This window comes from Prinia subflava, chromosome 22 (genome assembly GCF_021018805.1).
Source record: "Prinia subflava isolate CZ2003 ecotype Zambia chromosome 22, Cam_Psub_1.2, whole genome shotgun sequence".
Taxonomy (NCBI): Eukaryota; Metazoa; Chordata; class Aves; order Passeriformes; family Cisticolidae; genus Prinia; species Prinia subflava.
Window position 1 is genome coordinate 3,878,991 of NC_086268.1, and position 24,907 is coordinate 3,903,897.

The 24,907-nt window shown below is 53.2% G+C and overlaps 3 protein-coding genes across 4 annotated transcripts; 1 reads left to right on the plus strand and 2 right to left on the minus strand.

Moving 5' to 3' along the window:
- Positions 1-393: 393 nt before the first annotated feature.
- On the minus strand, positions 394-7,978 carry ACAD8 (acyl-CoA dehydrogenase family member 8). The gene is made up of 11 exons (XM_063417831.1): positions 7,762-7,978; positions 6,365-6,465; positions 5,836-6,005; positions 5,061-5,170; positions 4,748-4,824; positions 4,351-4,488; positions 3,569-3,704; positions 3,370-3,467; positions 3,016-3,168; positions 1,966-2,068; positions 394-1,183 (listed from the first exon to the last, which is right to left on the minus strand). The coding sequence occupies exons 1-11, from the start codon at positions 7,838-7,840 to the stop codon at positions 1,131-1,133; spliced, it is 1,218 nt and encodes a 405-aa protein (XP_063273901.1). The 5' UTR covers positions 7,841-7,978; the 3' UTR covers positions 394-1,130.
- On the plus strand, positions 7,946-13,037 carry THYN1 (thymocyte nuclear protein 1). 2 transcript variants are annotated; one of them, XM_063417832.1, is made up of 8 exons: positions 7,946-8,091; positions 8,701-8,836; positions 9,740-9,966; positions 10,415-10,483; positions 11,156-11,248; positions 11,820-11,915; positions 12,582-12,732; positions 12,814-13,037. In XM_063417832.1, the coding sequence occupies exons 2-8, from the start codon at positions 8,794-8,796 to the stop codon at positions 12,858-12,860; spliced, it is 726 nt and encodes a 241-aa protein (XP_063273902.1). In that variant the 5' UTR covers positions 7,946-8,091; positions 8,701-8,793; the 3' UTR covers positions 12,861-13,037. The 2 variants fall into 2 exon arrangements, with proteins under 2 accessions (XP_063273902.1, XP_063273903.1); XM_063417833.1 differs by lacking the exon at positions 7,946-8,091 and adding an exon at positions 8,178-8,329.
- Positions 13,038-13,787: 750 nt separating this feature from the next.
- Positions 13,788-24,638, minus strand: VPS26B (VPS26 retromer complex component B). The gene is made up of 6 exons (XM_063417727.1): positions 24,399-24,638; positions 20,781-20,937; positions 19,508-19,672; positions 18,558-18,733; positions 17,816-17,958; positions 13,788-17,356 (listed from the first exon to the last, which is right to left on the minus strand). Exons 1-6 carry the CDS (start codon positions 24,619-24,621, stop codon positions 17,210-17,212), a joined length of 1,011 nt encoding a protein of 336 aa, XP_063273797.1. The 5' UTR covers positions 24,622-24,638; the 3' UTR covers positions 13,788-17,209.
- Between the last annotated feature and the right edge of the window lie 269 nt (positions 24,639-24,907).

Consider the following 24,907-nt stretch of genomic DNA (forward strand, 5'->3'; position numbering starts at 1 on the left):
TCGCTGCCCCCTGGGGGAAATTCAATGTGCAATAAAGCGAGGGAAGGGACATTTATGGCCAGCCAGCAATAGAAACTGAGATCAAACAAGCAATAGAGATCAAACAAGTGGAAGGTGTCCCTGCCCACGGCAGGGGCTGAAAAGAACTGTGCTTAAGGTCCCTTCCAACCTAACTCATTCCATGATTCTGCTGATAATGCTCTGTCATCTTCCCCCCTGCCAAGACCTGCTGAGAAAAAAGAGGAGCTGTGGCTGATCGGAAGGGGTTAACAAAGACATTACCTAAAAAGCCCTCAAGCAGAACTATTTTGCAACACCTACTTCAAAAATTCCCTGTTACTTCTGTTTAAACACCTGAAGTACCACAGAAAGAAATTATCATTTCCACTCCAGTAACATTTCCATCATTGCTTTATTGATTCCAAACCCGAGAGGAAAAAATAGGTTAATTTACCAAAATTTTTACTCCCCTTGTGTTGTTCACAGCAATAATTTCACTGACTGGAGGCCACAGAGTTCAAAATTTCTGTACATAACCTTAGTTTTTAATTTGCACTTTTGTGCTATGAAGGCTTCTTCGAGATTAAGCACCAAAAAATGTGATGGGAATACAGAGAACAAGCAGTGGCTGGGACAGCAGGAAAAGTTTGCTGGGAAAAGAGGGAGTGCTTCTAGCTAAAGGAGAGGCAACTTGAGATAAAAACATTCTGGTTAGAGCCTGTGATCATCTGTTCCCAGGGGTGCTGTGAGCAGTTAATTCATTTAAAATAAAGATTTCAGTGATCCCATGGGCTCGGACCACACCTCTGGCCGAGGTTTCCACTTCAGTCCTGACCCAGCAGAGGTGAGCAGCAGCTCTGGTGTTCCTTTTTCCAGGCAGGACGTGAGGCAAGCAGGGATTTGGAGGCAGAGGCTGGCACTGACAGCTGTGATTTCTGGCTCACAATGCCAGCCTGGTGACAGCGGCTGTGCCAGGCACGGCGTGCAGCTGTGCCACCCAGCTGTGGGTAAGGCAGCAGGGCTGTTTCCACTGGGGTATCCCCCTCTCCACTCCCAGGGAGAGAGCTGGAGAGCAGGGGAGGGAAACAAGCCGAGCTGTAACACATGGAGGGATTTTAAGGCTCCTGGCTTCAGCCCTGTAGCAGGTTCCTGGCCACAATCATCCTCATGACCTCGTTGGTACCTGCAGCAGGATGGGGACGCAAAGGAAACACAGTTCAGGCATGGCCCAATATTTTCCCCCTCAAAAGGCCAAGAGAACTCTTCCCTGATGTGCAGCTGACAGCACAGAGGAGCTCTTCCCACCAGCTGAAGTGGCATTTAGGAGGGGTTGGGCTGAAACCCAACTGCTAAGTGCCAGCATACTGCTTGGAAAAGCTGGTGCTGCTTTTTATACGGGTGTTGGGAGGATGCAGGACCAGGCACTGAGCAGAACTGGATTTATACCAACATCTGAGCTCTCTGCTTTACATTTAACACAGACACAACACACAGGCTGAAATCCCAGGGGTGTAAGGAGGAGCATGTCCCTTACCAGGTACTCTGGTTGTAGGCCAGGGGATGTCAAAGCAGGGAAAACAAAATATTTAGGAGGCCAAACCGAGATTAGAAAAGGCCAGATCCTGTCAGAGACATGATGTCAAGAGTGCAGACAGACCAAAATCACAGGAGAGGAATTGTTTGGGAGAATCACCCCGTGACCAGGAGCAATGGGATGAAACTGGACAGAGGCACTGCTAACATGACAACTAAATATCTTCCTCTGCTGTAAGACTCTTAAAATAGCCCGTAACTGCTCCCACATGGCCAGAGCTCCCAGCCAGGGCACTCACACACGGCACAGCTCACTCTGAGCAGAGCAGGGCTCTGAAACCCAAGAATCAGAGTCATACGGGAAGGTGGGAGCCTCCAGGGGAGTTTTTCTCCTAACCCCACTGCCAGCTTCCCTTGCGGAGTGTCTTTTACCTTCCAGGATCTGGTGGACTCTGATGTCTCGCACGAACTGCTGCACCGCGTAATCCTTCAGGTAACCGTAGCCGCCGTGCATCTGCAGAGCCTGGTTACAGATCTGAGGGGACAGCGCTGCTGTGAGGCGACTTGTGGAGGACAGTCAGTGGCAGAAGCTCGGTAAGGACCCAGGAACCTGGGCTCACTTTCTTTTCCTAGTCACCTAATCTCCTCTCTTAAAAAAAGCAGTGTTACTCTCACGCCCCATCAGTGCTGCTCCCGGCGCTATCGCGTTACCCGTTTCACGTGAAAGCTCTGTTTATATGAACAGGAGTGCGCAGAAACGCCGAGGGATGGGTATAGAGACACCCAGGGACGGGTGTTTTTAGGGAAAAAAGCGATTTTCACTGCATTTCTGTGGCTTGCGGATGCAAACCCGAACTGCCCGATCGCCACCTGGCGGCCGCTCAGGGAGGGGCTGGCGGGGCGCTGGTTTCCATGGAAACACGACTCTGTCCCATCCCTCATCCCATCCCTTTTTGGGCCAGAAAACACAGGAACACCAAAAATGCACAGCTTCGAAATGACACTGAGCTAGGAAGCGTCAGATGCTCTTTTCCCCCCCTTCTTGCTTTCTCTTTATAGGGACATTTTGATACGGTAACAAAATAAGGTATTTTTCAAAGTGATAACTTTCAAAGCAATAATGTAATTTTTCAGCAGTTCAGGAAAGACCACTTGCTACGTAGGAACGATCACCCTGCAATGTACAAATTTTCCTTGGAAAATAAAAATGCTCTGCTCCCTGCCCTGTCCCCCTTTTGCCCCCCTAGGAACTGGTGTAGGAAGAACTGTGGAAAGGTGTTTTAATTCTTGCAGATTAATTCTCGCAGATTAATCTCGCAGCCTCCACATGTCTTATAAAACATCCCGTCCTCAAATGAGGCTCCTGGCTCTGGGCTTGGCTTTGGGTCGCTACAACACCAAACTTCTCCCTGACACGCTGGGCATTAAGGGAAGGTCTCCAAGCTTCTAATTAGGATCCCAGGAGGATTTTGAGGGACCTACCCCGAAGCATTCGTCGGTGGCGAAGAGCTTGGCCATGGAGCAGAGCACGGGCGCGTCCTCCCGGCCGTCCTGCAGCGCCCGCGCCGCGTTGCGCACCATGAGCCGCGCTGCCACCAGCCGCGTGGCCATCTCTGCCAGCCTGAACTGCAGGTACTGCCACGGCCACGGGAAAGGCTCATCAGCACCCTCGCAGGGCTCTCAGACACAGCCCCGCCACCTTCGGGGCCTGACACGCCTCCTCACTGAGGAAAAGCGTGTTCTCGACTCCTCCAGGGAGGCCCTGGGAAGGAAGGGATGGCCCTCCCAGGAAGGGAAAGAGCTCAGCTCTGGAGGGCAGAGCCCTGCTGGGGTTACCTGGTTGCTGGCGAGGGGTTCCCCGAACTGTTTGCGGACAGTGAGGTGCTCCTGAGCCAGGAGAACTGAGGCATGAGCAGCTCCCAACGAGCAAGAAGCTGGTGGGAGAAGCCAAGGACACAGAGTGAATGTGAAACTACTTCAGACAGGCCACAAGAAGATCCTGCCCTCCTTCCCTGGCTCTCTTTGCCTTTCTCACCAATGTTTATCCTGCCTCCATTGAGCCCCTGCATGGCGATGCTGAATCCCTGCCCTTCAGCTCCCAGCCTGTTGGCCACAGGAACAACGCAATCCTCAAAGATCACAGCCCGAGTTGGCTGGGAATTCCAGCCTACCTGGGAAAAAACAGAGCTCCTTCCAGACTGCCTGAGGAGCAGCACAACTCCGACACAGAACCAGCAGCCCGCTCCCAGCCCCTCGGTCTCACTGCCAAGCTGCCACAAAGCACCCGTGGTCTGCGTGCTTTGGCCTCAGTGTGCAAACTGGAATGAGTGTTTTTGAGAAGAGGCACAAATCCAGTGATCATGATGTTCCTGAGGCTAAAATCCTTCACTTACCAAAGGGATGGGTATTGGGCAAACTTCACCAAAGCTGGACTTGGCTTGGTAAAACCATGCCAGGCTGGGACTCCAATCCTATCCATGAAGAGATCCCTAATGCTTGGCACAGACAAGCTCATTGGGACCACAGGTCTCAAGCTGTGCAGGGGGGCTCAGGTTGGACATCAGGAAGAACTTCTCCATGGAAAAGGCTGTCAGGCATTGGAATGGACTGTCCAGGGAGGTATTTGAGTCCCCACCCCTGCAGGTGTTTAAGGAATGCCTGGATGTGGCACTCAGTGCTCTGGCTCACAAGTGAGGATCAGTCACAGGTTGGACTCAATGGTCTTGGAGGTATTTCCAATCATAACGATTCTGTGGTTCTGCAATCTCTGTCCTGCACTTCCCTCAGGCACACAGGAAGCACAAACAAGGCTCTTACCTTCTTCTCCTTCTTGCCAAAGCTGAGCCCTGGCATTCCCCTCTCCAGCACGAGGCAGGAGATGCCCTTGGGGCCCGGGCCCCCTGTGCGACACATGACCACGTACACGTCCGTGTCACCTCCCCCGCTGATGAAGGCCTGCAGGAGGGCACAACCAGAAAAGTGGGGATTCTAGGTTTTGTAAACTACCCCTGAGCCCACAGCAGCAGCGGGCAGGGTACAGAAATGGAGAGGCAAAGAGCCCACAGCCAGGAGCATTTAGGGACCCAGCTGGTGAAAGCTCTGCAGAGCAGGTCCTGCCGTGGGAGAATGCACAAAGAGGAGACAGCAGGAATGGGAAGGACAGTGAGACCCAGGCCCCGGCGTGCAGGCAGCTTTAGGAGGAACAAAGAGGTACCTTGGAGCCATTCAGGACATAGGTGTCCCCTTTCCTCTGAGCTGAGGTCAGCAGGGAAGCTGCATCACTGCCACTCCCTGTTTGAGGGGTAAGGAAGCAGCCAGTGAAGCAGAAGGTCCAGATCTCAAATTCTCCCTGGGATCATTCCCTGACACCTGGGTTTGTACCACAAGCAGCTCAGCAATAATCATCTGCCCCTCCCCAACTTCCCAAATGAATATGGAAAGAAATTTTTCACCTCCAGACCTCTGCAATGTTCATGTCCAGTTAAAGAGAAAGGAGAAGATGTCCTGGCTGAGTTGAGGATGCTCACCTGGCTCAGTCAGGCAGTAAGAGGCAAACTTTTCCATGCTACAGAGCGAGGGGCAGAACCTGCGGCGCTGCTCCTCATTGCCAAAGGTGTCGATCATCCAAACACACATGCTGGGGTGGGAGAGAAGGAGCAGCATTCAGGACTGAATACAGGCTGTGCAAGAACATCCCTGCCTGAACAGAGGGAAAGCTCCACGGAGCTGGGCCACAGGCCCTGAGGCCTGAAAACGTATTGTGACACCTTCCATTCACCCCAGACTCACTGCCCTGTGGAACAGCAGGATCCTGTTTAGGACCCTCAGCCTCCCCTCCATGCTCAGCCCTGCTCCCTCTCCAGAAAACTGCACCTGAAGAAAGAGGCAGCATCGTTGCAGCTCTCTGTGCCAAGTGACCTGGCACTGGACATGTCTGTACAAGCAGGACAGCCCTGGGGTCAGGTGGTGCCTCTGGGCTCTGTCACAGCACAGCCGAGGCACAAAGGCTTTTTCCAGGCAGGTTACTATCTATAGACAGCTTAAGTGGCAGAGCAGAGAACAAAATCCAGAACTTAATCCCATCTTGGATACCACAAAGCTAAAATTACTTCTTGGTGGCATCTGAGTCCTTGTGGCCTATTTGTTTACTGCCATCGAGGGATCCTCCCAGGGCTGTGTGTACTCGAGGTCACAATTTAAACATTTCAATAATGAGCAGCAGCGAGGGAACTGCCTCCAGCTGGATTTAGAGCCCACAGAGCAGCCAGGCTCACAGCACCCACCCTCCCCACACACACTCACTTGTGGATGCTCATGTAAGCAGTGGTGCTGGTGCATCCTGTTGACAGAGCTTCAAAGATTATGGAGGTGTCGAGCCGTGACAATCCAGAGCCACCAACATCTGGTTTCACATAGATCCCACCAAATCCCAACTGGGCTGCCTTCCGCATCGTTTCCACAGGGAATATTTCCTATTGGGGCAGGCAGAGATATCCCAATGAATATTCAGGCTTAGTTCAATTTCTTTTGTATCATTGGGCTCCCAATTTGAGTCCCACAGTCCTGCAGAATTTAAGTCAACTAGGTGAGGAAAAGAAGAGGAGGTACCTACACAGACACACTCCATCTTCAGCAGTGAATCCGAGATTCAGGTGATTGAATAACCTAGCTAGGAAAGCTTGAAGGTATTTCTGATGATTTCCTCTCCCAGCTACAGCAGCAGCTTCAATGACTGCAGAGCTATTGCAGGAACCCCTCAGTGGGACCTATGGGCCACAACATCCTAAGGGAGGAAAAAGGGAGCAGTACAACCCTTGCGAGGCTGTCCTACCTTCTCATCCCACTCAGCCATGTGAGGAGCCATCTCCTTGGCAGCAAAATCAAGGGCAACCTTTTGGAATTCCTTCTGATCTTCAGTGAGACCGGTGGATGCTAGAAAAGCAGAAGAGATCAGAACATGTCTGTTGGGGAACAGCAACACAACCACCTCGTTTCAGAGTGCTCTTTAACTCACACAAACAGTTCAGGCCTCTGCTGCAGAGACCATTTCTCTGTTCCTCAGGAATATCATGAACTGTGCTGAGAGCAGGGGGCTTTGGGAGGGGCTTTCTTGGGACCAAACAAATCCAAATTCCCAGCTCTCTGCTCCATGCTAACTACATTAGAGAGCCAGGACAGGGGGGCACAGTCCATGGCAACTGTCATTCCATCTCACTAAGTCTGTGCTGCAGAAATGTGGGGACTTCAAAGAAAGCAAAAAAAAAGCAGCCCTGTGGAAACAGCATCTAAAGCTTTAGTTAGGTTCTGCATTTGAAACCTCCCGCTTCAGTGGCACACAGATACAAGACTGTTTTGTTAGTGCCTCTCCAGAAATTCATTGGGGTGCTGCTACTTAAATTCTAAATGTTCTTACATTTAGACATCAAAACAATTCACCTGCAAAGTGTTCTGGTTTGAGTTGGAATCACTTTCTCTGAGACCAAGCCCTGTCCAACCTGGCCAACTCGGCAGGGATGGAGCATCCACAACTTCTGGGCAACTTGTGCCAGCTGGAATTCTGCCAGAGGAATTTCTTCCTAATATCGAACCTAATCTCTTTTAATTTAAATCCATTCCCCCTTGCCATATCAGTCCGCCCATGTAAAAAGTCGCTTTTCTTCTTTTTTATAATCCCCCTTCTTTGAGAGATGTTCCTTGATTGACTATCAAATCTGAAAAACTGTGAAAGCCTAACAAAGGTAAGGGAGGGACAGGGAGAGGGAAGGACCTTTTTTTGTGGGCTCTTTCCTATTGCTGAGCATGGTCTAACAAGGTAAAAGGAGGGACAGGGAGAGGGAAGGACCTTCCCTGGGGGCTCTGTCCCACTGCTGAGCGGTGTCACAAAGGTAAAAGGAGGGACAGGGAGAGGGAAGGACCTTCCCTGGGGGCTCTGTCCCACTGCTGAGCGGTGTCACAAAGGTAAGAGAAGGACAGGGAGAGGGAAGGACCTTTCTTTGCGGGCTCTGACCCCTGCTGAGCCCTGCCCCATTGCCGCGCCCGCACCGCCCTGACCGGCAGCGGGACACACGGAGGAGGGACACGGGGAACAGCGACACACGGAGCACTGACACCGGCAGCTCGGGCCACCCCTCCGGGCGGGGACAGGCGCTCCGGGGCCACCGACCCGCTGTCCATGTCCCCCAGCCCGCCTCCCCCGGGCCGCGGGGGGGGGCTCGGGCCGCTCCTTACGGTCGATGCAGGACGCGATCCCCCGGCGCCCCAGCAGCAGCCGCGCCGCCCGCGGGGCCGCTCGCCACGCCATGGCCATGGCCGTGCGCGGCCCTCCGGCTCCCCGTTCCCGGCTCCCCGTTCCCGGCTCCCGGCGGGGCAGGCTGGGAGCTGTAGTCCTGCCCCCGGCGCCGCCCGCCCGGGCGGGGAGGGAGCGAGGGGAGCCGGCCCTGCCCCGGCCTTTGCATAGCGGGCACCGCTTCCGAGCGCGGCTTCCTCCTCCTCCTCCTCCTCCTCCTCCGCGAGCATCCTCAGCGGCCCGAGCAGGACAGGCGGCAGCGGCCCGCGCTGGTGAGCGGGAGCTCGGAGGGCTGGGAAGGAGGAAGGGAGGAAGGGGAAAGCTTGGCATAGAGGGTGGAAAAGTTGATGCCAGGCGGCCTGGCAGGAGGCAGCCGGCTCGGAGCCGTGCGAGTGCGGCTGGCACAGGGGGCAGGGGATGGGCCGGCCGGCCCGGGGCGCTCCGCAGGGACCCCGGGGTGAGCCAGGGCAGCCCCGGCCGGGCACGGGCACCTGCAGCCGGCGCGCCCAGGTGGGTTCGGCGGAGAAGAAGCCATTCCCCAAGGGGCTTCGGTGGGCACAGCCAGCGGCAGACAGCGCCGGACAGCCGGGGAAGGCTGGGCTGAGCCCCGGAGTCGAGCACGGCTCCCTTCCCAAAGGCGCTGCCCCTCTGAGCTCGGCCCACGCAGCCCGGTTCGGCCCGGCAGCGGCCGCCCCGCCGGGCAGCGGGAACCCGGCCCTGCTGCTGGTGTCCGTCAGCGCTCCGGGGTGCGGTCCCCGAGCCCTGCCAGCTTTCACACTGATAGAGGAAGTGGCTGAGCTCAAGGAAAGATTGATTCGCTCTCCACTCGCCCTACAGCGCTTGGAGCTCTCCGCCTCAGCCATCTCTACTTTCTTTTTCAGTTGCCTGAGGGAGCGGTAATTCCTCCTCCTCCTCCTCCTCCTCTCGTTCATCAGGTGCCTCAGTGAAGAGAAGATAATTCCGAGAGACCAGAGATGCCTTGGCCGAGCAGAAAGAGAGACAAAGGAGCAGTAGCAGGTCTGTGCTGACATCCTGGCTGGTTTAACATCTCTCATTTGAGGTTCCAGGCTCTAGTGAAAGTACAGACAGTATTAACGTCTGTCTCTACAGGCAGCGTCTTACAGACAGCATTTCCTGTGCCAGATGGGCTCTGAGCGCCCAGGCATGACTGAGACAGGGCTGCGAGGGGTGTGATAAGGACAGTGATGTACTCTCAGCACCAGGGGGTCAGGAAATGGAATTCTGGCCCATTTATGCTTTCAGAGTTGGTCAGTCAGAGCACAGGAGCTGATGTGGTACCAGCTGCAAAAACAGAAAGCAAGAACATTGCGCTGGCATCATCATGATGTGGTGTTTAAAGTACAAGATGAAAAAATTGCACATCTGTGCCACTCATCTGCTTGATCCACTCTAGCAAATAACAATCTTTTTATCCTTTAATCACTTCTTAATAACTGGGGTTTTTTTGGCTGTGTCCTGAAGAAACAGGATCCCTTCTGAACAGGTAGCTCAGTGGAGGTTAAGCTAACATTTCCAGCTCCTGCAGGAATTGAAATAGTTTGGTTTGTTTGGTGAATGTTCCTCTTACCAGATTCACCTAAATCTGCTTCACTGCCTGCAGCTGATTTCTCAGCAATTAATTTAAAAAATTCAACTACACTTCATGTGGGCAAACATGGTCTATCCTGAGGTTTTTTATTACTAACTGGGAGTATTAAACTACATTTTTGCACACACAGAAATATCCTTATTTCAGATGCAAATTAGAAATACTCGGAATCACTGGTGCATAATGCTGCTACCTTACCCTGAGCACCTGGGGTGCCCCAAACTCCTGCTGCAGTCAAATGTGTGAAACCAGCTTGGACAACTAAAAATATTTTTTGAAACAAAATGTGTTTTATCTCAATGTCTTTTAAGATAAAAAAGAGCCTGATGCTAAAATTGCCAAAACCGAGGAGGAGACTTCGGATAAGGAGGAAGAAGAGAAGTCTGCAAAACCTCCAGCTGGGAGCTCCAAGTCAGGCTGGAAGAACTGGAAGAAAAAAGAATCTGAGTCTGGTGGGGAGGAAAGCAAGATCACATATTGTCACTGGCTGCTGAAATCAGAACCTGAGAGCAGGCTGGAGAAGGGGGTGGATGTGAAGGTGAGCACTGACACCCCCTCGCTCAGCAAAGGACAGCAGCAGGGTCACTCCTGCCCAGCTTTAGTGCCCAAATGCTGAGGGGCAGCATCAGGCAACTCCAGATTGTTTATTCTTCTCAAAACCCATTTGTCTTCCTGGAAACAGAAAAACAAAATGTTCTTGTCCAAGGTGACAACCTTGGGCTTTCATACGTGTAACACAAGTGGAAATCAGCTCCTCAGGATGCTTGGCTGTTGGTCACAGGAGCAGCAGCTATTTCAGACTCTGCCTTTACACTGCTGCTTTGGAAAGGTTTTTCTGTAGGCCCTGTGGGAGATAAAAATTGTGTCAAGTTTGTGCTATAATTGAAGGAGCTGCTAGCAACAAATGCTTAGGCTCAGTGCACACAATGACACTGTGAAGATCAGAAACCTCCTGAATGAATCTTTATTTTCATTTCATTTGGCAGTTCAGTGTTGATGACTTGAAAGCTCAGCCTAATCAGACAACCTGCTGGGATGGAGTGAGGAACTACCAGGTAGGCAGCACACGGGGGCACTGAAACAGCAGAGGGAAGAAGGTGGCTCTGCCCACAGCTTCTTCCTGTGGCTGAAGCATTTCCTTTTGGGGCACTCTGCCTGTTCACTCGGGTGCATTTTGGCAGGGATCTGAAGTCAGCTCCTGCTTAGTGGCCTCTAGGTCACAGGTAAATTCAAGCTGGGGAGCATTCTTTCAAAAAATCCAGTTTTTCTTTTGCTTAGACCAACCTTTGATACCTTACAGCAAGTCTGCAATTACCCAAATCCTCTGTCAGTGTACAGCTTTCTGTTCCAAAGGAATTCCACGTGTGTCCCCCTGCTGTGTATGACCCCTGTACTCTATAGGATTCCCTATCCCCCTCTATGGGATTCCCTATCCCCCTGCACTGATCTGCTCTGAGTTTTTTGCTGACAGCTCTCCTGGGCAAGGGTGGCTGAGCTCTTGAATTCCCACACATTTTCTGACCAACAGGATCTTGCTCTTTAGCCTTGTTTTTACTTAATTTCTTTCCAACATAAAAACATCTCTATGACAACTGTAGGAAACATTATCTGAGTAATTCTGAAGCACATCTACCTCTCCTCTTGTTGGTTCCTGTTCTTGGCTGCTTATAATGAAGCCCTGGGAGCTTGATGGAAAGAGCTGGAAGTCTCTTGTTTACTCCTGACAGGCAAGGAATTTCCTGAGATCCATGAAACTTGGGCAGCAGGCCTTCTTCTACCACAGTAACTGCAAAGAGCCTGGCATTGTGGCCCTTGTCAAGGTGAGTATTTGTGTTTTGGGGAGAGAAATGATAATGAGTGGGTTACAAAATTGTGTCTCAGCACCAAAGAGTGCAGGAGTGAGAGCAGGGAACGAGCCCAGGACACCTCAGCTCAACAGCACAGGGCTGACTCAGCCATGTGTCCCCAGAGAGATGGAACCAAACTGTGCTGCTTTCCTGCTGACATTTCGGGGCACTCCCAGCCAAGGCAAGAGTTGTTCCACACTCTGATTCCAGTCTGACTCACTACATTCTAGTCAGCAGAGCCCACAAGGCAGAAGAAACCCAGGGCACTGAACAGCTTTTTCTTTTAGAGAACTCATCACAAATATCACATCAGCTGCTCAGTTTTCTTCTGCTGCATTTCCTTCCACACTGATCTCCAGCAGGTGATGCTGCACTCACTGTTCTGCACTTCTTCCACCCAAAAAATGTAAAGGAAGCTGTTAGGATGGAGTTCAGGGAAGACAAGGCTGATCTTTGCACCGGAATTGTTCCTTGTCACTTCTCATGCCCTTTGCTGACAGGAGTTTTGAACTGATGGAAACTTTCTTCTCCCCTTCTACTTCAGATCGTAAAGGAGGCGTACCCTGATCACACACAGTTTGATCAGAAGGATCCTCATTATGACTCCACCAGCAGAAAAGAGAACCCCAAATGGTCCATGGTAATGTACTCTATGAAATACAGCTGTTCAAGCTCTCTGTGCAAGCCAAGAGAAGGGAAAAGCCTCTCTGCATCCTATCGAAAATCTTAAGCTTCTGTCCTGGCCTAGCTGCCTTTTTCTCTCTCAAGAGAAAATTCAGTCCTGTTTTCTCTGCTTTTTCTCCTCTCCCTTCCAGAAGCTGCCAAAATGTGTCTCTCTTTATTTTCAAGTCTTGGCTGCAGAGCTGGCCTCTCTTCATTTTCAGATCTTGGCTGCAGAGCTGGCCTCTCTTCATTTTCAGATCTTGGCTGCAGAGCTGGCCTCCACGCATGGCAGAACCCTGAGTTAGGAAAATGAGCTAAGAACCACTGTCAGTGCACAGCAAACAAGGCTGCAGTTTTGAGGCACGTGAAATTGTAGAGAAGGGAGTGTTCATGGGCTGGGTACATCCCACATCTGAATTTTGTATTGTCTGTGGCATGAATGCACCTTGCTGGTGCACAGTGCCAACAAATCACCTGCCAGAAGTGCTGGGCAGTTCTTTTAGCCTTGAGCAAAGCAAAGCTTCCAGGCCGTTTGTGCACATCAGCCGCTTCAGTTCTAAATCTTTATCCCTCAAAGATTTTATGGGATGTCTGCAGGCTGTGTCCTTGTCCAACCTGCTCCTGTGCTGGCCCTCCCTTGCAGGTGGATGTGCAGTTTGTGAGGATGACCAAGCGCTTCATCCCCCTCTCGGAGATCAAGGCTCACCACCTGGCACACAAAGCTGATGGGGGCCCCCTCAAGGACATGATGCTCTTCACCAGGCAACGTCTGTCCATCCAGCCCCTGACACAAGGTGAGACCCTCCCAGGACTCCTCATCCCCTCTGTCAGACAAGCTGGAAGTTTCACTGATGTTTTTTCCTTCCTTACCACAGAGGAATTTGATTTTGTCTTAAGCCTGGAAGAGGAAAAGCCACATTGAAGCAGCACAGCTCCCACCCAGCCCGCTGATGCCTCCTCCTCCACCAGCACAGCTCTCAAGTTTACCTGCTCAAGCACCACAAACGTGCCCGCCCAAGATCTGAAGCCACACATCCCTTCCCTGACACACTGTTATTTTTTGCTTATTTTTTCAATAAATAAAGCCTTTTGGAATCAACTGCAGCTGCTTGGGTTTTAACAGCAGGAAAATCTGCAATTTATCTCTTGAGGAAGAAACAGGTACATCCTCCTTGTTTAGTCTGGGGTCTAGTGCAGCTCCATGTACTGCAGAGGGACATTTTTCTGCAGGAGGGAATCCCTGAGTTCTGTCTTGAAACAGAAAATTAGGAATCACTGAATACCCTGCGTTGGAAGGGACCTTAAAATCACCTCCTGCCATGGGCAGGGACCCCTTCCACTATCCCAGCTTGCTCCAAGCTCTGTCCAGCCTGGCTTTGGACACTACCAGGGATGTGCCAGCCACGGCTGTGCCAGGGCTTCACCACCCTCAGGGCAGAATTTCTTCCCAACATCCCATCTGAACTATTCTCTGCCAGTTTGAAGCCTTTCCCCCTCATCCTGTCCCTGCCTGCTGCTGTAAACAGTCTCTCTGGAGATGGATACACACAGCAGATCACACTGAACTTCCTGCAGGTACAAAAGTTCCCATGTTATTTTAGTCCTGACATCAGGGAAATGGAAGAAAATAAAGCCAGCCTGCTAATTTTTAAGCCACATGGGTCCTCCACCAGCACAGCTGCCAAGCAGTGACACAGCTTAAAGAAAGACCAAGGATTTATAAAGATAACAAAGGATAAACTCCTCCAGCATGTTTGCAGAGCTGCACAGTGTGGCACTTTTAAAGAAAAATCTCTTCATATCACAGCAAAAACCCAACCCAATATAAAACACCACTCAAACTCGTGCACAGCATTTGACAGCCAGGGCTGGCTCTTTTTAATTGGAGAGACAAAAAAACCCAAGTTTTAAAATACAGCCATTGAAAAGACGACGAATTAAGAAACATGTAAACACAGCAGAGGCTTAATTACAAGTTGCACTGCTTGGTTTGGTACTTGCCCACTCCTCTGTGCCTGGGAGAGAGGCACTGGCCCAAGCACAGCACAGGACCAGCTCAGGGGGACACTGCTGGAGCAGCAGCTGCCCCTCCACATGCTAACAAAACACTGTTCCAACGTGCCTGGAGTGACCCCAGCTCCTCTCTAAGGATGCTCAGCACATCTGCTCCACCCCAGACAAACACAGGGCCCAGTGGCAAACAGGTTCAATGGTCCATCAGATTCAGTAAAAAATCAGGATCATTTCTGAATTCTGGTTCCACATGTAGGGACATGGGGTTGAGGGGACAAAGTAGGAAAAATCCCCTTAATCCAACTGTAGGCCCATGCAGCTTTTCCAAGGGAACCCTCCAGGAATGATGAACAGATGTTGAACAGCCATCTCCTTCCAGCCAGGCAATGATCTCACATCCAGTCAGGAAGGGAAAAAAAACACTCCTGGAATGCAGAGACATCTCCATCCAGGGGGGTTTCTTTCCCACCACGTGGCCTACAATCCAGGGGAATAAAGGGAATAAAGGAATAAAGGAATAAAAGAATAAAGGAATAAAGGGATAAAAGAATAAGGGAATAAAGGAATAAAGGGATAAAAGAATAAGGGAATAAAGGAATAAAGGGATAAGGGAATAAGGGAATAAAGGAATAAAGTGAAAAAAGGAATAAAGGCAAGGAGGGAGCTGAAGGAATGATTGTAAGGGCGCTGCTGTGCTCAGCTCAGCCATAGAAGGATAGTTTGCTATCCCCAAGGGCTCCCAAAGGAGCTCCACTTGTCCCTAAAGGATTGTGCCTTTAGGGAGGGAGGGAGGAGTGTCCCAAGTGACACCCAGGGTCCTTTGCCACGGCAGAGGCTCCCAGCCCTCGCCCTGGCACAGCAAGGTGATTGTTGTCTGCAGTGAGTTTTGCTCCAGCCTGGGGAAGACACGGCCCCAGCCCGTGGCACAGATCCCCTGGGGGACAAGCCACGTCTGCAGTGGGGCACAGCAGAGCCATGGGGTGGCACAAGCATTCAGCAGAGGTGAGAGCATTTTGTTAGTGTCCTCTACAGAGCCAGACTGGCCAGCTCTACTAAAAACCACAACCTTACACGTGCTGAGGAAAAGATAACTTACTTTGGCAAGCAGAAACACACATTTATCACTGAAATACAGTAGCTGTCATTACATAAGAAGCTCCCCTTCCCACCCCAGCCCCACTCCCTCCACCAGCACCATTCCTAAACAAAGCAGAACCTTCCGTTTCCCAGCTGCAAGACACCTGCTCTACATTCAGCTGTAGGACAGAGGAACTCGATTCCAGAGCCAGAAAGAAGCTGGACAAACTAGCGAGCCACAAACTCAGGGAAATCCACACAAATCCCACTTGACAGAGCTCATATCCCAGCACTGTCTCTCCCTCGGGGAGGAGGTCTCACCACCTGCCTGTTGACGGGCAGCTGAACAGGATGGACATTCTCCAAACTCAGTCAATCAAGTCTACAAAGCCACGCCTGATTTTTAAAGGAGTTGATTTCCTTCTGGGAATGTTCTCATGAGTCTACTTAGCTGAAGGCTAAAAGCAGCTTATTAAAAAAAGCAGAAAACCCACATTCAGGTTTTCAGTTCATTGCGTGATCTCAGACCTCGCTGGTGACTTCAGCTCAGGCCTCAGGAATGTGTCTCTGGAATCAGAGCTCTGCCACCCTTCCAGCTGCTGCCTGGCCCCTTCCAGCAGCCCCCACAGGCCTGTTTGAGCCTCCCACAACTGCATCCACCTTCTGTCCCCACTAATCCTCGTCCTGCAGGCACGAGGCAGCAAACCAGAGCACACACACGTGTCCCCACACTGCTGTCCCTCCCCACACAAAGCCTGCCCTGTCCCAAGGGCACAGACACGGGCAGGGCAGTGTGGGCAGCACAAACCCACCCACAGCAGAGCCCCCAGGAGCTCCAAAACTGCTCTCTACACCTCTGCAGCAGCCCCTGGGAGCTGCACGAGAGCAGCAGCCAGTGTGGATCTCAGGAAGGCACAGCTCGTGGCCAGGAGCCCTCCTGCCGCCACTTGTCACCCACCCAGCAGCACTGGGACTGTCACTGCTCTGCCCACCCCGTGCCACCTCCTCCTGCACCCACACATCTCCCTCCCTGTGGGACACAGCCCTGCCCGTGCTCCCCGTGCCTGGGTGGCACTCCCAGGGCTCGGGCACCTCCATCATCCAAGGAATCCAACGCCAGCACCAAGGGGAGGAAGGGGATGACCCCACAGCATTTCCAGCAGGCCACGCCAGTCTCTGATCCCTCCTCCAGCATCCAGCCACCCACCGGGCCATTCTCCCCGGGGGAGATTTCGGAAAGGCAAGAGAAACATCCATCCTACACAGCCCCACAGCAGCCTCCACAGGGCGGGGAGAAGCCTGGGCCTTCCCTTGCTCCCTCCTTCCCCAACGCCAGGCTGAGGCTCAGGGGGCACACAGGAGAGACCAGGCAGCTCCGCAGCCTCCGGACATCACCCCAGCCTCCAGGGAATGCATGGGCACTGTCCCAGCCTCCAGGGAATGCATGGACATCACCCCAGCCTCCAGGGAATGCATGGATTGACCCCAGCCTCCAGGGAATGCATGGACATCACCCCAGCTTCCAGGGAATGCATGGACATTGCCCCAGCCTCCAGGGATCAGCCCCAGCCTCCAGGGGAACGCATGGATCATCCCCAGCCTCCAGGGAATGCATGGACATTGCCCCAGCCTCCAGGGAATGCATGGACCAGCCCCAGCTTCCAGGGAATGCATGGACATTGTCCCAGCCTCCAAGGAATGCATGGATTGACCCCAGTCTCCAGGGAACACATGGACATCACCCCAGCTTCCAGGGGAACGCATGGCTCGACCCCAGCCTCCAGGGAACTCATGGATCATCCCCAGCCTCCAGAAGAACTCAAGGACATCATCCCAGCCTCCAGGGGAACTCATGGATCAGCCCCAGCCTCCAGGGGAACTCATGGATCATCCCCAGCCTCCAGAGGAATGCATGGACATCACCCCAGCCTCCAGGGAATGCATGGACACTGTCCCAGCCTCCAGGGAACGCACGGACACTGTCCCAGCCTCCAGGGGAACCATGGACACTGTCCCAGCCTCCAGGGAACGCTTGGCTCGGGAAGCTCCGGCTGGCCCCGCCCCGTCCCACCGCGCCAGTCCTCCGAAGAAAGGAATGAAGTCAAAAACGGGAATTTATTTCTGCGCAGTCTCTGAGCGTCTCCTGTGGCGCCGCTGTGGGGGCTGCGGGCGGCCCTGGGATCACTGCTGCCCGTTGTTCTCCGTGCCCTGCCCCGGGGCTTTGGCCTCGCCGTGCGAGGACGTCCCCTCGAAGCGCTGCGACGCGATGGCAGCCTGGTGGGACATGCTCTTCCTCACGATGTCCCCTTTCCTCCACAGCACCACCTCCTGCAGGGACACAGGCAAGGCTTGTCAGGGCTGCTGAGCCCTTCTGCTGCCCCACCCCGAACCAGGCTCGGTGTTCCACCCACAGCCAGGGCACACCCGGCAGTGCAGCCTGCCCGAAATTCGGATGGAGAGCTCCTTGCTGGGGTCTGGGCACACAGAGGACATCCACAGCACCTCTGTCCTACTGCCACTGATAAGGTGAAGCACAGAAGCTCCACCACTGAGCAGAAAAGAAATCCCACCTTCCAGATCCTTCTGGATCCAGAAGAAAATCCTTTTCTTCCAGAAAAGAACGGCACCTTCCAGACTCCTCCCCACCACCACACACACCTGACCCTGCATGGACATTCCTCTAGACCATCTCTCTACGTGATGAATCCCAAATTCCCAGCAGGTCCTTGTAAAAGCACCCCAACCAATCATCCCCAGGCCAAGGAGAGCAGCAGCTCTGTTCCTCACCTGCTGTTTGAAGTAGCGTCTCTCCTCCTCGTCGATCAGCACCAGGTTGAGGTAATAACGCACAGAGAACTTCTTGTTGATGTCCCTCATGGTTGGAGTCAGCTCGTAGCCAGCCAGAAAGAGCCTGATGGGAATGGACTCCCCTGGAAAGGGCACAGAGCTGTCAGCACAGACAGGACGCAGACAGAAACCAGGAGAGCAGCAGCAGAACACAAACTCACACGGCCACAACCTTTGTCACCGTTTCCACAAGTGGACTAACATGAGCTAGAAGACCTCAACTCCCTTCAGAAACCAGCATGCACGGCCACAGGCAGATCCTGCCCTTGCTGACAGCTATTCCAGCTCCACTCTAACAGCACAGGACTCTTTTGGGACCTGCATCAAGACAGCACTGCAGGAAAAAATGAGTAAGGTGACATTTTTCTGGCAGGTGACTCTGCTGGGCAAAGGAACAGTGGCACAGAGATTGGCACAGGGCAAGATCACCATCTCTGCTCTGAGCTGCAGCAATGTCAGCTGGTGGCCCATGCCAGCCGTGAATTTATAGCTGCTTCTGCCACTGCTTCATCAAAAGAATTAAGTCATTGCAACTCACTCTGCCTCAGTTCCTCCTCATCACACTGGAGAAGGAAGGGGATCAGGGGAACAGGATGCTGAGCACACAGAAGTTATGCAGGAGTCATATTCCCAGCCCAAAAGCCTCTGGAAGAGGAGTCCTGGGGGTTCTGTGCCCTCTCACCTCTCACGGGTGCCCCATCCATGATCTCGTACTTGGCTATGGTGTCGTTCTCGTGGTACACGTTGGGCCCCGTGCCCGTCGTCTCCCTCTTGATGATGTCTATCTCCATGTGCTTGATCTTGATCCGCACCAGCAGGAAGTAAATCTTCCCCACAATCACATCTTTTAAATGGTACCTGGCACGAGAGGGGAGCAAACACCAGGGTCAAACCCTGCACAGCAGAGCAGGGCTGGGGCTGACGTGCAGGGACTTGCTGGGCAGGCACTTTGCTCTCACCCACAGCAGATGGCAAATCAACCACCCCCACCAGCACCCAGCCCTTCACTTCCACCCTCTGCTCTTCTGGAAACTCACAGGAACATTCAGCATGAGCAGATAAATTAAAAACATCACTTCAGGCTGAATATTTGCAAGAAACGCCTGTAAGAGCAAAGGCTCCAAACTCAATATTTTAGATCAATTAAAACCAGCCCAAATCACAGAATCATTTAGGCTGGAAAAACCCTCTGAGATCATCGAGTCCAACCTTTGACCAACCACCACTTGGAGGAAGATTTGCCAGAACCAGCTGGGAAAGATGCACTAGGAGTGGTTTAAAAGAGCTCTTCCCAACTTCTTTGCTGGAGTTAATTCCCACTTCAGCTGTATTGCCTGGCAAGGAGCAAACACTGCATTTTGGAGATACCTGGCAGCACTGATCTGGCTGAGGATACAGGGAGTGGGAGTTACAGCAAGAATTTCATGCTGTGCTCCAGGCTCAGCGAGCCACAGCCATTGCTGATCACTCTGAATCACTCCTTGATCCAGAGATACGGGAAAGGAGAGGAACCCACGGATCAGGCAGGATCTGAGCTGTCTCCCACCCCTCTGGAGCACGTGGACGTGGAATTCCTTTGAGGAAACCTCCAGCAGGTTCCTCTGAGCCCCCAGCTGCTCCTGAGACACTCACTTGGACTTGTTGTACTCGAACTCGATGTGCAGGCAGTCCTCGATGCCCACTTCCATCTTGATGGAGGAGTTGAGCTCGGGGTAGGTGCTCAGGGTGTGCACCACGATGTCCATCTCCTTCACCACATCGTTCAGCCTGCGGCTCACGGTGGCACGCAGGAAATACCTGCAGGGACAGTCCCCTCCCATCAGGGTCACACAGGGGGGCAGCAGGGACAGGGGCTGGCTGGCTTGAGCTGGACTGTCCCAGCAGCTTTTCTACACAGACCCATGGAAAGAGCTGAAATGCATTTTATTGTAAATCTAAATAAAACGTGTGATCAGCTCAACAGATCACTCAGAAAGATTCTTTTTCCCAGTGAAACTTGGAACTTTCTCCTTGGCAAGGTGAGGTGCCCAATTCAGCTCATGCACAGCTGAGAGAAGGGCCAGCATTTCAAGAGCACTGAATGGGGAATGTCCAAAGGGACAAAATAAGCAGGAAACCAAAGAATTGCCACAAGGAAGCAGAACAGCAAGGAAGCTCCTCTTTCCATGTCATTTACTCTCTTTTAATCCAGGTCTGAACAAAACAAACCCACAGCAAAAGAGCCCCCAGCTCTTTACAGGTACTTGCCCCTGGAGCAGCCAACACCCCTCACTGGAAAAGACAGAAGGGAATTTTCAGGTGGAAAATCAGGCTCCCCTCAGCTTCCAAGCATTTTGTGAGCCCGAGTTACCTAAGCCCCGTTTTGGGGATCCAAGGAACAGCCTGCACATGTTAAAACCACTGCCCTTTTGCAAGATTACATCAGGCTGCACAGCCACACCTCCCAGTGCAGAGCTCAGACTTTTCCAACCCCCACTCTGAAGCCAGTGAAAGCATTTTGAGTCGATTGAGTGCCCTAATGTGAAATATCATTTCTAACACATGAACGAGGCACAAGCGAAGCATCTGTTTGCATACCGAGCACAATTAAAGTTGACAAGACTGATTACAGCAAAAAATATCCCCACTGGAGACTAAACCAAACAGTTTATTTTGATTTTTTTGAATTATCAAATAAATTAGCAAGCATTTGATTCAAAAGGGGCTGATTTCTCTTGTCACTCAAAAGGGGGAAAACAAGTTCCACAAAGAGCCTGATGCGTGCTTGTAAATTAAAGACCTCAAAGGCAGCATTTTATAGCTCAGCCCCCAAAATTAATTTGGAGTTCTGTTGCTCCTGCATCATGAGAGTGAATACCAGCACTTACACAGAGCAGCAGTGGGGTCAGCCAGGGCAGGGACTCACCGTAGCTTCACGTTCTGCCCCGTGTAGGACTCGTAGGGTTTCTCCACGTGTGTGAACTCAAAGTCAAATGTCTGTGATTGAGTGAATTCCCCAGGCCGGGCCAGGTCCTTCACCAGGGACACGAACTCGTGGTGGTTCCCTCGGTCATAGTAGAGCTCTGGGAAAATGGAAATGCAGGTTGAGCTTAACCCCACGTGACGCAAGAGATTTTTGGCAACTCTCTTGTCCAGGTCATTCCTTCCTCAACAGCATTCACAGAACCTACCAGGGGAGCCCGTGGCTCCACAGAACTGCCCTTGCTCCCTGCCCTCCATCAGAGGCAGGACACAGCTTTCCTCCCTGAAACAGGCAGGAAAAGGCCCCCACAGCCTCCTTTACTACAATAAATCAAGAATAATAATGCCGTGGGTTGGCATTATCACCTATTATCACTATTAAATACAGACTGCAGCTCATGCAAACCCTTCCTTTCTGCACTGTATTCCAGGCCAAAGGCATTGCCACTGTGAGGAAAAACCACCACTGCTTGTCTGGAACAGGCAGTGACAGAGCAAAACCGAGGGGACAGGATTATTCCAACTGCTGCTGCTGATCCTTAGACAGCAAAGAGCTTGAGTGGCCTTGAGCTGCAGCAGGGAATAAATGACAGTGCTGATCCTGCTGCACAACCAGGCTGTGTGTGGGGAGGCAGCTGCTCCTGCAGCCCATGGATAACACATCAGTGGCCATGTGAGCACAGTGAGGGACGAGCTCTCACCTCTGAAGCACTGCTCAAACCAGCCCAAGTGACCAGCACTGCCTCGCTTTTCCCCACAGCCTCCCCACATCAGCAGGAAACTACAGGTTTCCTCATTTAATGACAGCAATCCTCCACACCTCCACTGAGTTTTCTGCCTCAAGGCAAAGCAACAAAACCCTTAAAACTCTGCAATTTGCATGAGCAGCTTGGGATTACCCAAAAGCATCAATGAAACCTGCCCTTCCCAGCCCTGCGTGTGAGCCTGTGCCTACAGGACACCCACACAGTCCTTCTGCAAGGCAAAGCCTTTCTGCTTGGATGAGGAAACAAAAACCTAAATCATCTCACAGTCACACACACAAGCTCAGAGTCAGCACTAAACTGTGCAGAGGAGGCTTCTGAGAGGTATTAGAGGTGCTCAGGAACTGCAGTTCTGCCCTCCTTGAGATGCACGATGAGATTTCAGCTTTTAAGTGATGCCTGCTTCTCACAGCCCTTTGCTCACCTTATCTCTCTAATGGAAATTTTGGCACCCGAGCTCTCCTGACTTACGCACAACAGCAAATGTCACCAAGCCCTTCAGGCTGGGCAGGTGACATCAATAACCAAGCCTCTCTCTGTGCACTGGATATGTGTGTCCACTGAGAGGAAAGCGCTCGCTGATGTGACAGGGAGCAGCCACGTGCCAACAGAAAAAAGAGGAATCAGCCACAGAAAAAGAGGAATTAGCCCGGACCATTGTGACACACGATGCAGAAGGCACAAATCAAACCAAGGGGAGGCAAATGTCAGAGTTCTCTGCTGCCTCAGAAGGTCATGTTTGGCACCCTTAAGCAGAGTGATGTTTCCCACACTCCAGCCTGTCAAACAGGTATAAGCTGTAATTTCAGGCTTTCAGAGCTATAAGGTTTCCAGACTGAGAAAATAACCTGCCAGAGTTTCAGTGGCTTGCTCAGGCCCACAGCATCAGAGGTGAAACCATCTGGAATGGGTTCTGTGCTCACCTGAGAGCAGGCAGGACCCAGCACTCCCAGTCTGGCCTCTGGTATCTGCTCTGGAGCATCTTCCCTGTAAAACCTCCCTCCTTCACATCCCAGTCCCCCTGCCTGGTGAACTGTCTCACCTCCACGCTGACCTCATGGCAGCAAGAAGTCAGAACACAAGGCAAGAGATGGAAAGTGAAATTCTGAGAGAAGTGCAATTAATGGCACAAACTTCAGTGAGTTATCTAAGAGGCCTGAGGGGCACAGGGCTAATGTGCAGCCACAGCAGCTCTGACACACCCTGCTTGGGCAATAATGTGCATACAATGCGGTTATTCCATACAGGCATGGCTCAAAAGTCTTCCAAAACAGGGAATGAGGAGCAGGCAAGGCAGCACAGAAGAGACAGTGGAGCAGGAACCAAAGTTCATGCCTAATTTCCACTGACAACCATACCAATAGGAACTCATAAGCTGGCTCCTGATGAACAGCCTCACCTGCACTCCATCATTTACACGCTCCCCTCCTTTCCAAAAACCAGAGTCAGGCACAAGCAAAGCCAATAAAACTCAAACAGCAGCACCGGGCTTGGGTGGGAAATCTGCTCACGTTCCCTCCCCACACGATTTGCAATGCAAAGGCTGCAGGCCCTTGGCTCCAGCAGTGATTTTGGGGTTTGGAGCCAAGGACAGAGAGCCACAGATGTGAGGCCTCGCACGGAGCCACATCACTGGGAAGGAACATCCAGGACTTTTCTTGGCTTGTGGGACTCAAGGCAGGTCCGTGGAGCACAGGCAGCTCCGCTCCAATGGAGGAGGGCGTGTGGCAGCTGCCCCTCCTCTACGAAAGCAGGAAATATTAAACCTGAATTGGTTACACGCACAGATAACCACAAGTTTTGAACAAGTTGAAGTCACCCGACCAACCATGCAGGGATGCGTGGAGCAGACAGTGGGATCAGGCAGGCTGATCAGGAAAGGCTGGTTAAAGGGTTAAAGGGACACACGGACAAACCCACCCTCAGCATCCCTAAGAGGATCAGCGGGCAGGCAGCTCCTGGGGCAGGGAGCAGCCAGCCCTGGGAGCAGGGCTGGCAGCCGGCCTTGGCAGCAGCTCCGGGCTGACCTGCAGCTGCAGGACCGAACCAAAGCCTGGCTCAGCCCGGCTCGGAGCTGAAACCGGGGACCGAGCAGAAGCGAGAAACTAGGACAGGAGAACAATGACCTGGAAAAGGACTGGAATGCCCTTCCTTCTGCCAGGGCTCAAGCCTGGAGAACGGGCCAGGCTGCCCAGCTCGGAGGGCAGAATTATGTCAGGCAACCGTGGGAATGCTGCGTGCAGCCGAGCATCACTCGGGAGCCAGCAGAACCTGCTCAACACCAGTGGGATCCCAGTGCCATGGGGCACAGCAGTGCCCCCAGACCCCCAGCACCAGTGGGATCCCAGCACTATGGGGCACAGCAATATCCCCAGACCCCCGGTACCAGTGGGATCCCAGTGCCATGGGGCACAGCAGTGCCCCCAGACCCCCAGCACCAGTGGGATCCCAGCACTGTGGGGCACAGCAATATCCCCAGACCCCCAGCACCAGTGGGATCCCAGTGCCATGGGGCACAGCAATGCCCCCAGACCCCAGTACCAGTGGGGTGACCATGGGGTGCAGTGATGCTCCCCGGACTCTCAGCACCAGCAATGCTCTCTGTATCCCTGGCACCCGCAGGGATCTCACGGGGCTCAGCAATGCTCCCCAGACCCTTGGCACCCGTGGGCACCCCGATACTGCGGGATGCACTGATCCTCCCTGGACCCCGGGATCCGGCACCTCGCAGCGATGCTCCCGGCACCCACGAGGGGCATCAGCAAGGGATGCCCGGGCCCGCAGGCCGCCTCGCTCACCGATCTGCCCGATGAACTCCACTTTGATGCCCTGGTGCTCCAGCCGCTTGTTGGGATTCTTGAGGGTGAGCACCACCCGGCCCGACACGGTCTCGCCGTCGTAGAAGAGGAAGTATTTCTCCTTCTTGCCTTCCTCCGTCTTGTGCTCCACCCGCCGCCGGCTCTCGGCATCGCTCAGCACCAGCTCCAGCTCGGGGCTCTGCCCGAACCCGAAGAAGCTCATGGCCCCGGGATGCGGCGCGGGGCGGCGCGGGCGGACCCCGCGGCCCCGCTGGCGGATCGCGGCCGGGGCGGGGCTGCGCGGGGCGGCGGCGGCGACGCCGGGGGAGCGACCGGGGCGGCAGCAGCGGCGGCGGCGGCGGCGGCGGTGCGGGGGGGGCCCGCAATGCGGCAGCGCTGCCGGGGCGGCGGCGGCGGGACCCGCGCACCGCGCACCGCGCACCGCGCACCGCGCACCGCGCACCGCGCACCGCGCACCGCGCACCGCGCACCGCGCACCGCGCACCGCG

Coding starts and splice junctions, on each gene's coding strand:
- ACAD8 (XM_063417831.1), bottom strand. CDS start 7,840: ATGGCCATGGCGTGGCGAGCGGCCCCGCGGGCGGCGCGGCTGCTGCTG. Junction 5,171..5,835: donor GCTTACATGAGCATCCACAA/GTGAGTGTGTGT, acceptor CTCCCACCCCAG/CATGTGTGTTTGGATGATCG. Junction 3,705..4,350: donor TTGGCAAGAAGGAGAAGAAG/GTAAGAGCCTTG, acceptor GTTTTTTCCCAG/GTAGGCTGGAATTCCCAGCC.
- THYN1 (XM_063417832.1), top strand. CDS start 8,794: ATGCCTTGGCCGAGCAGAAAGAGAGACAAAGGAGCAGTAGCAG. Junction 10,484..11,155: donor ATGGAGTGAGGAACTACCAG/GTAGGCAGCACA, acceptor TACTCCTGACAG/GCAAGGAATTTCCTGAGATC. Junction 11,916..12,581: donor AGAACCCCAAATGGTCCATG/GTAATGTACTCT, acceptor CCTCCCTTGCAG/GTGGATGTGCAGTTTGTGAG.
- VPS26B (XM_063417727.1), bottom strand. CDS start 24,621: ATGAGCTTCTTCGGGTTCGGGCAGAGCCCCGAGCTGGAGCTGGTGCTG. Junction 19,673..20,780: donor GGGCAGAACGTGAAGCTACG/GTGAGTCCCTGC, acceptor CTGTCCCTGCAG/GTATTTCCTGCGTGCCACCG. Junction 17,959..18,557: donor GGATGGGGCACCCGTGAGAG/GTGAGAGGGCAC, acceptor TGCCCTTTCCAG/GGGAGTCCATTCCCATCAGG.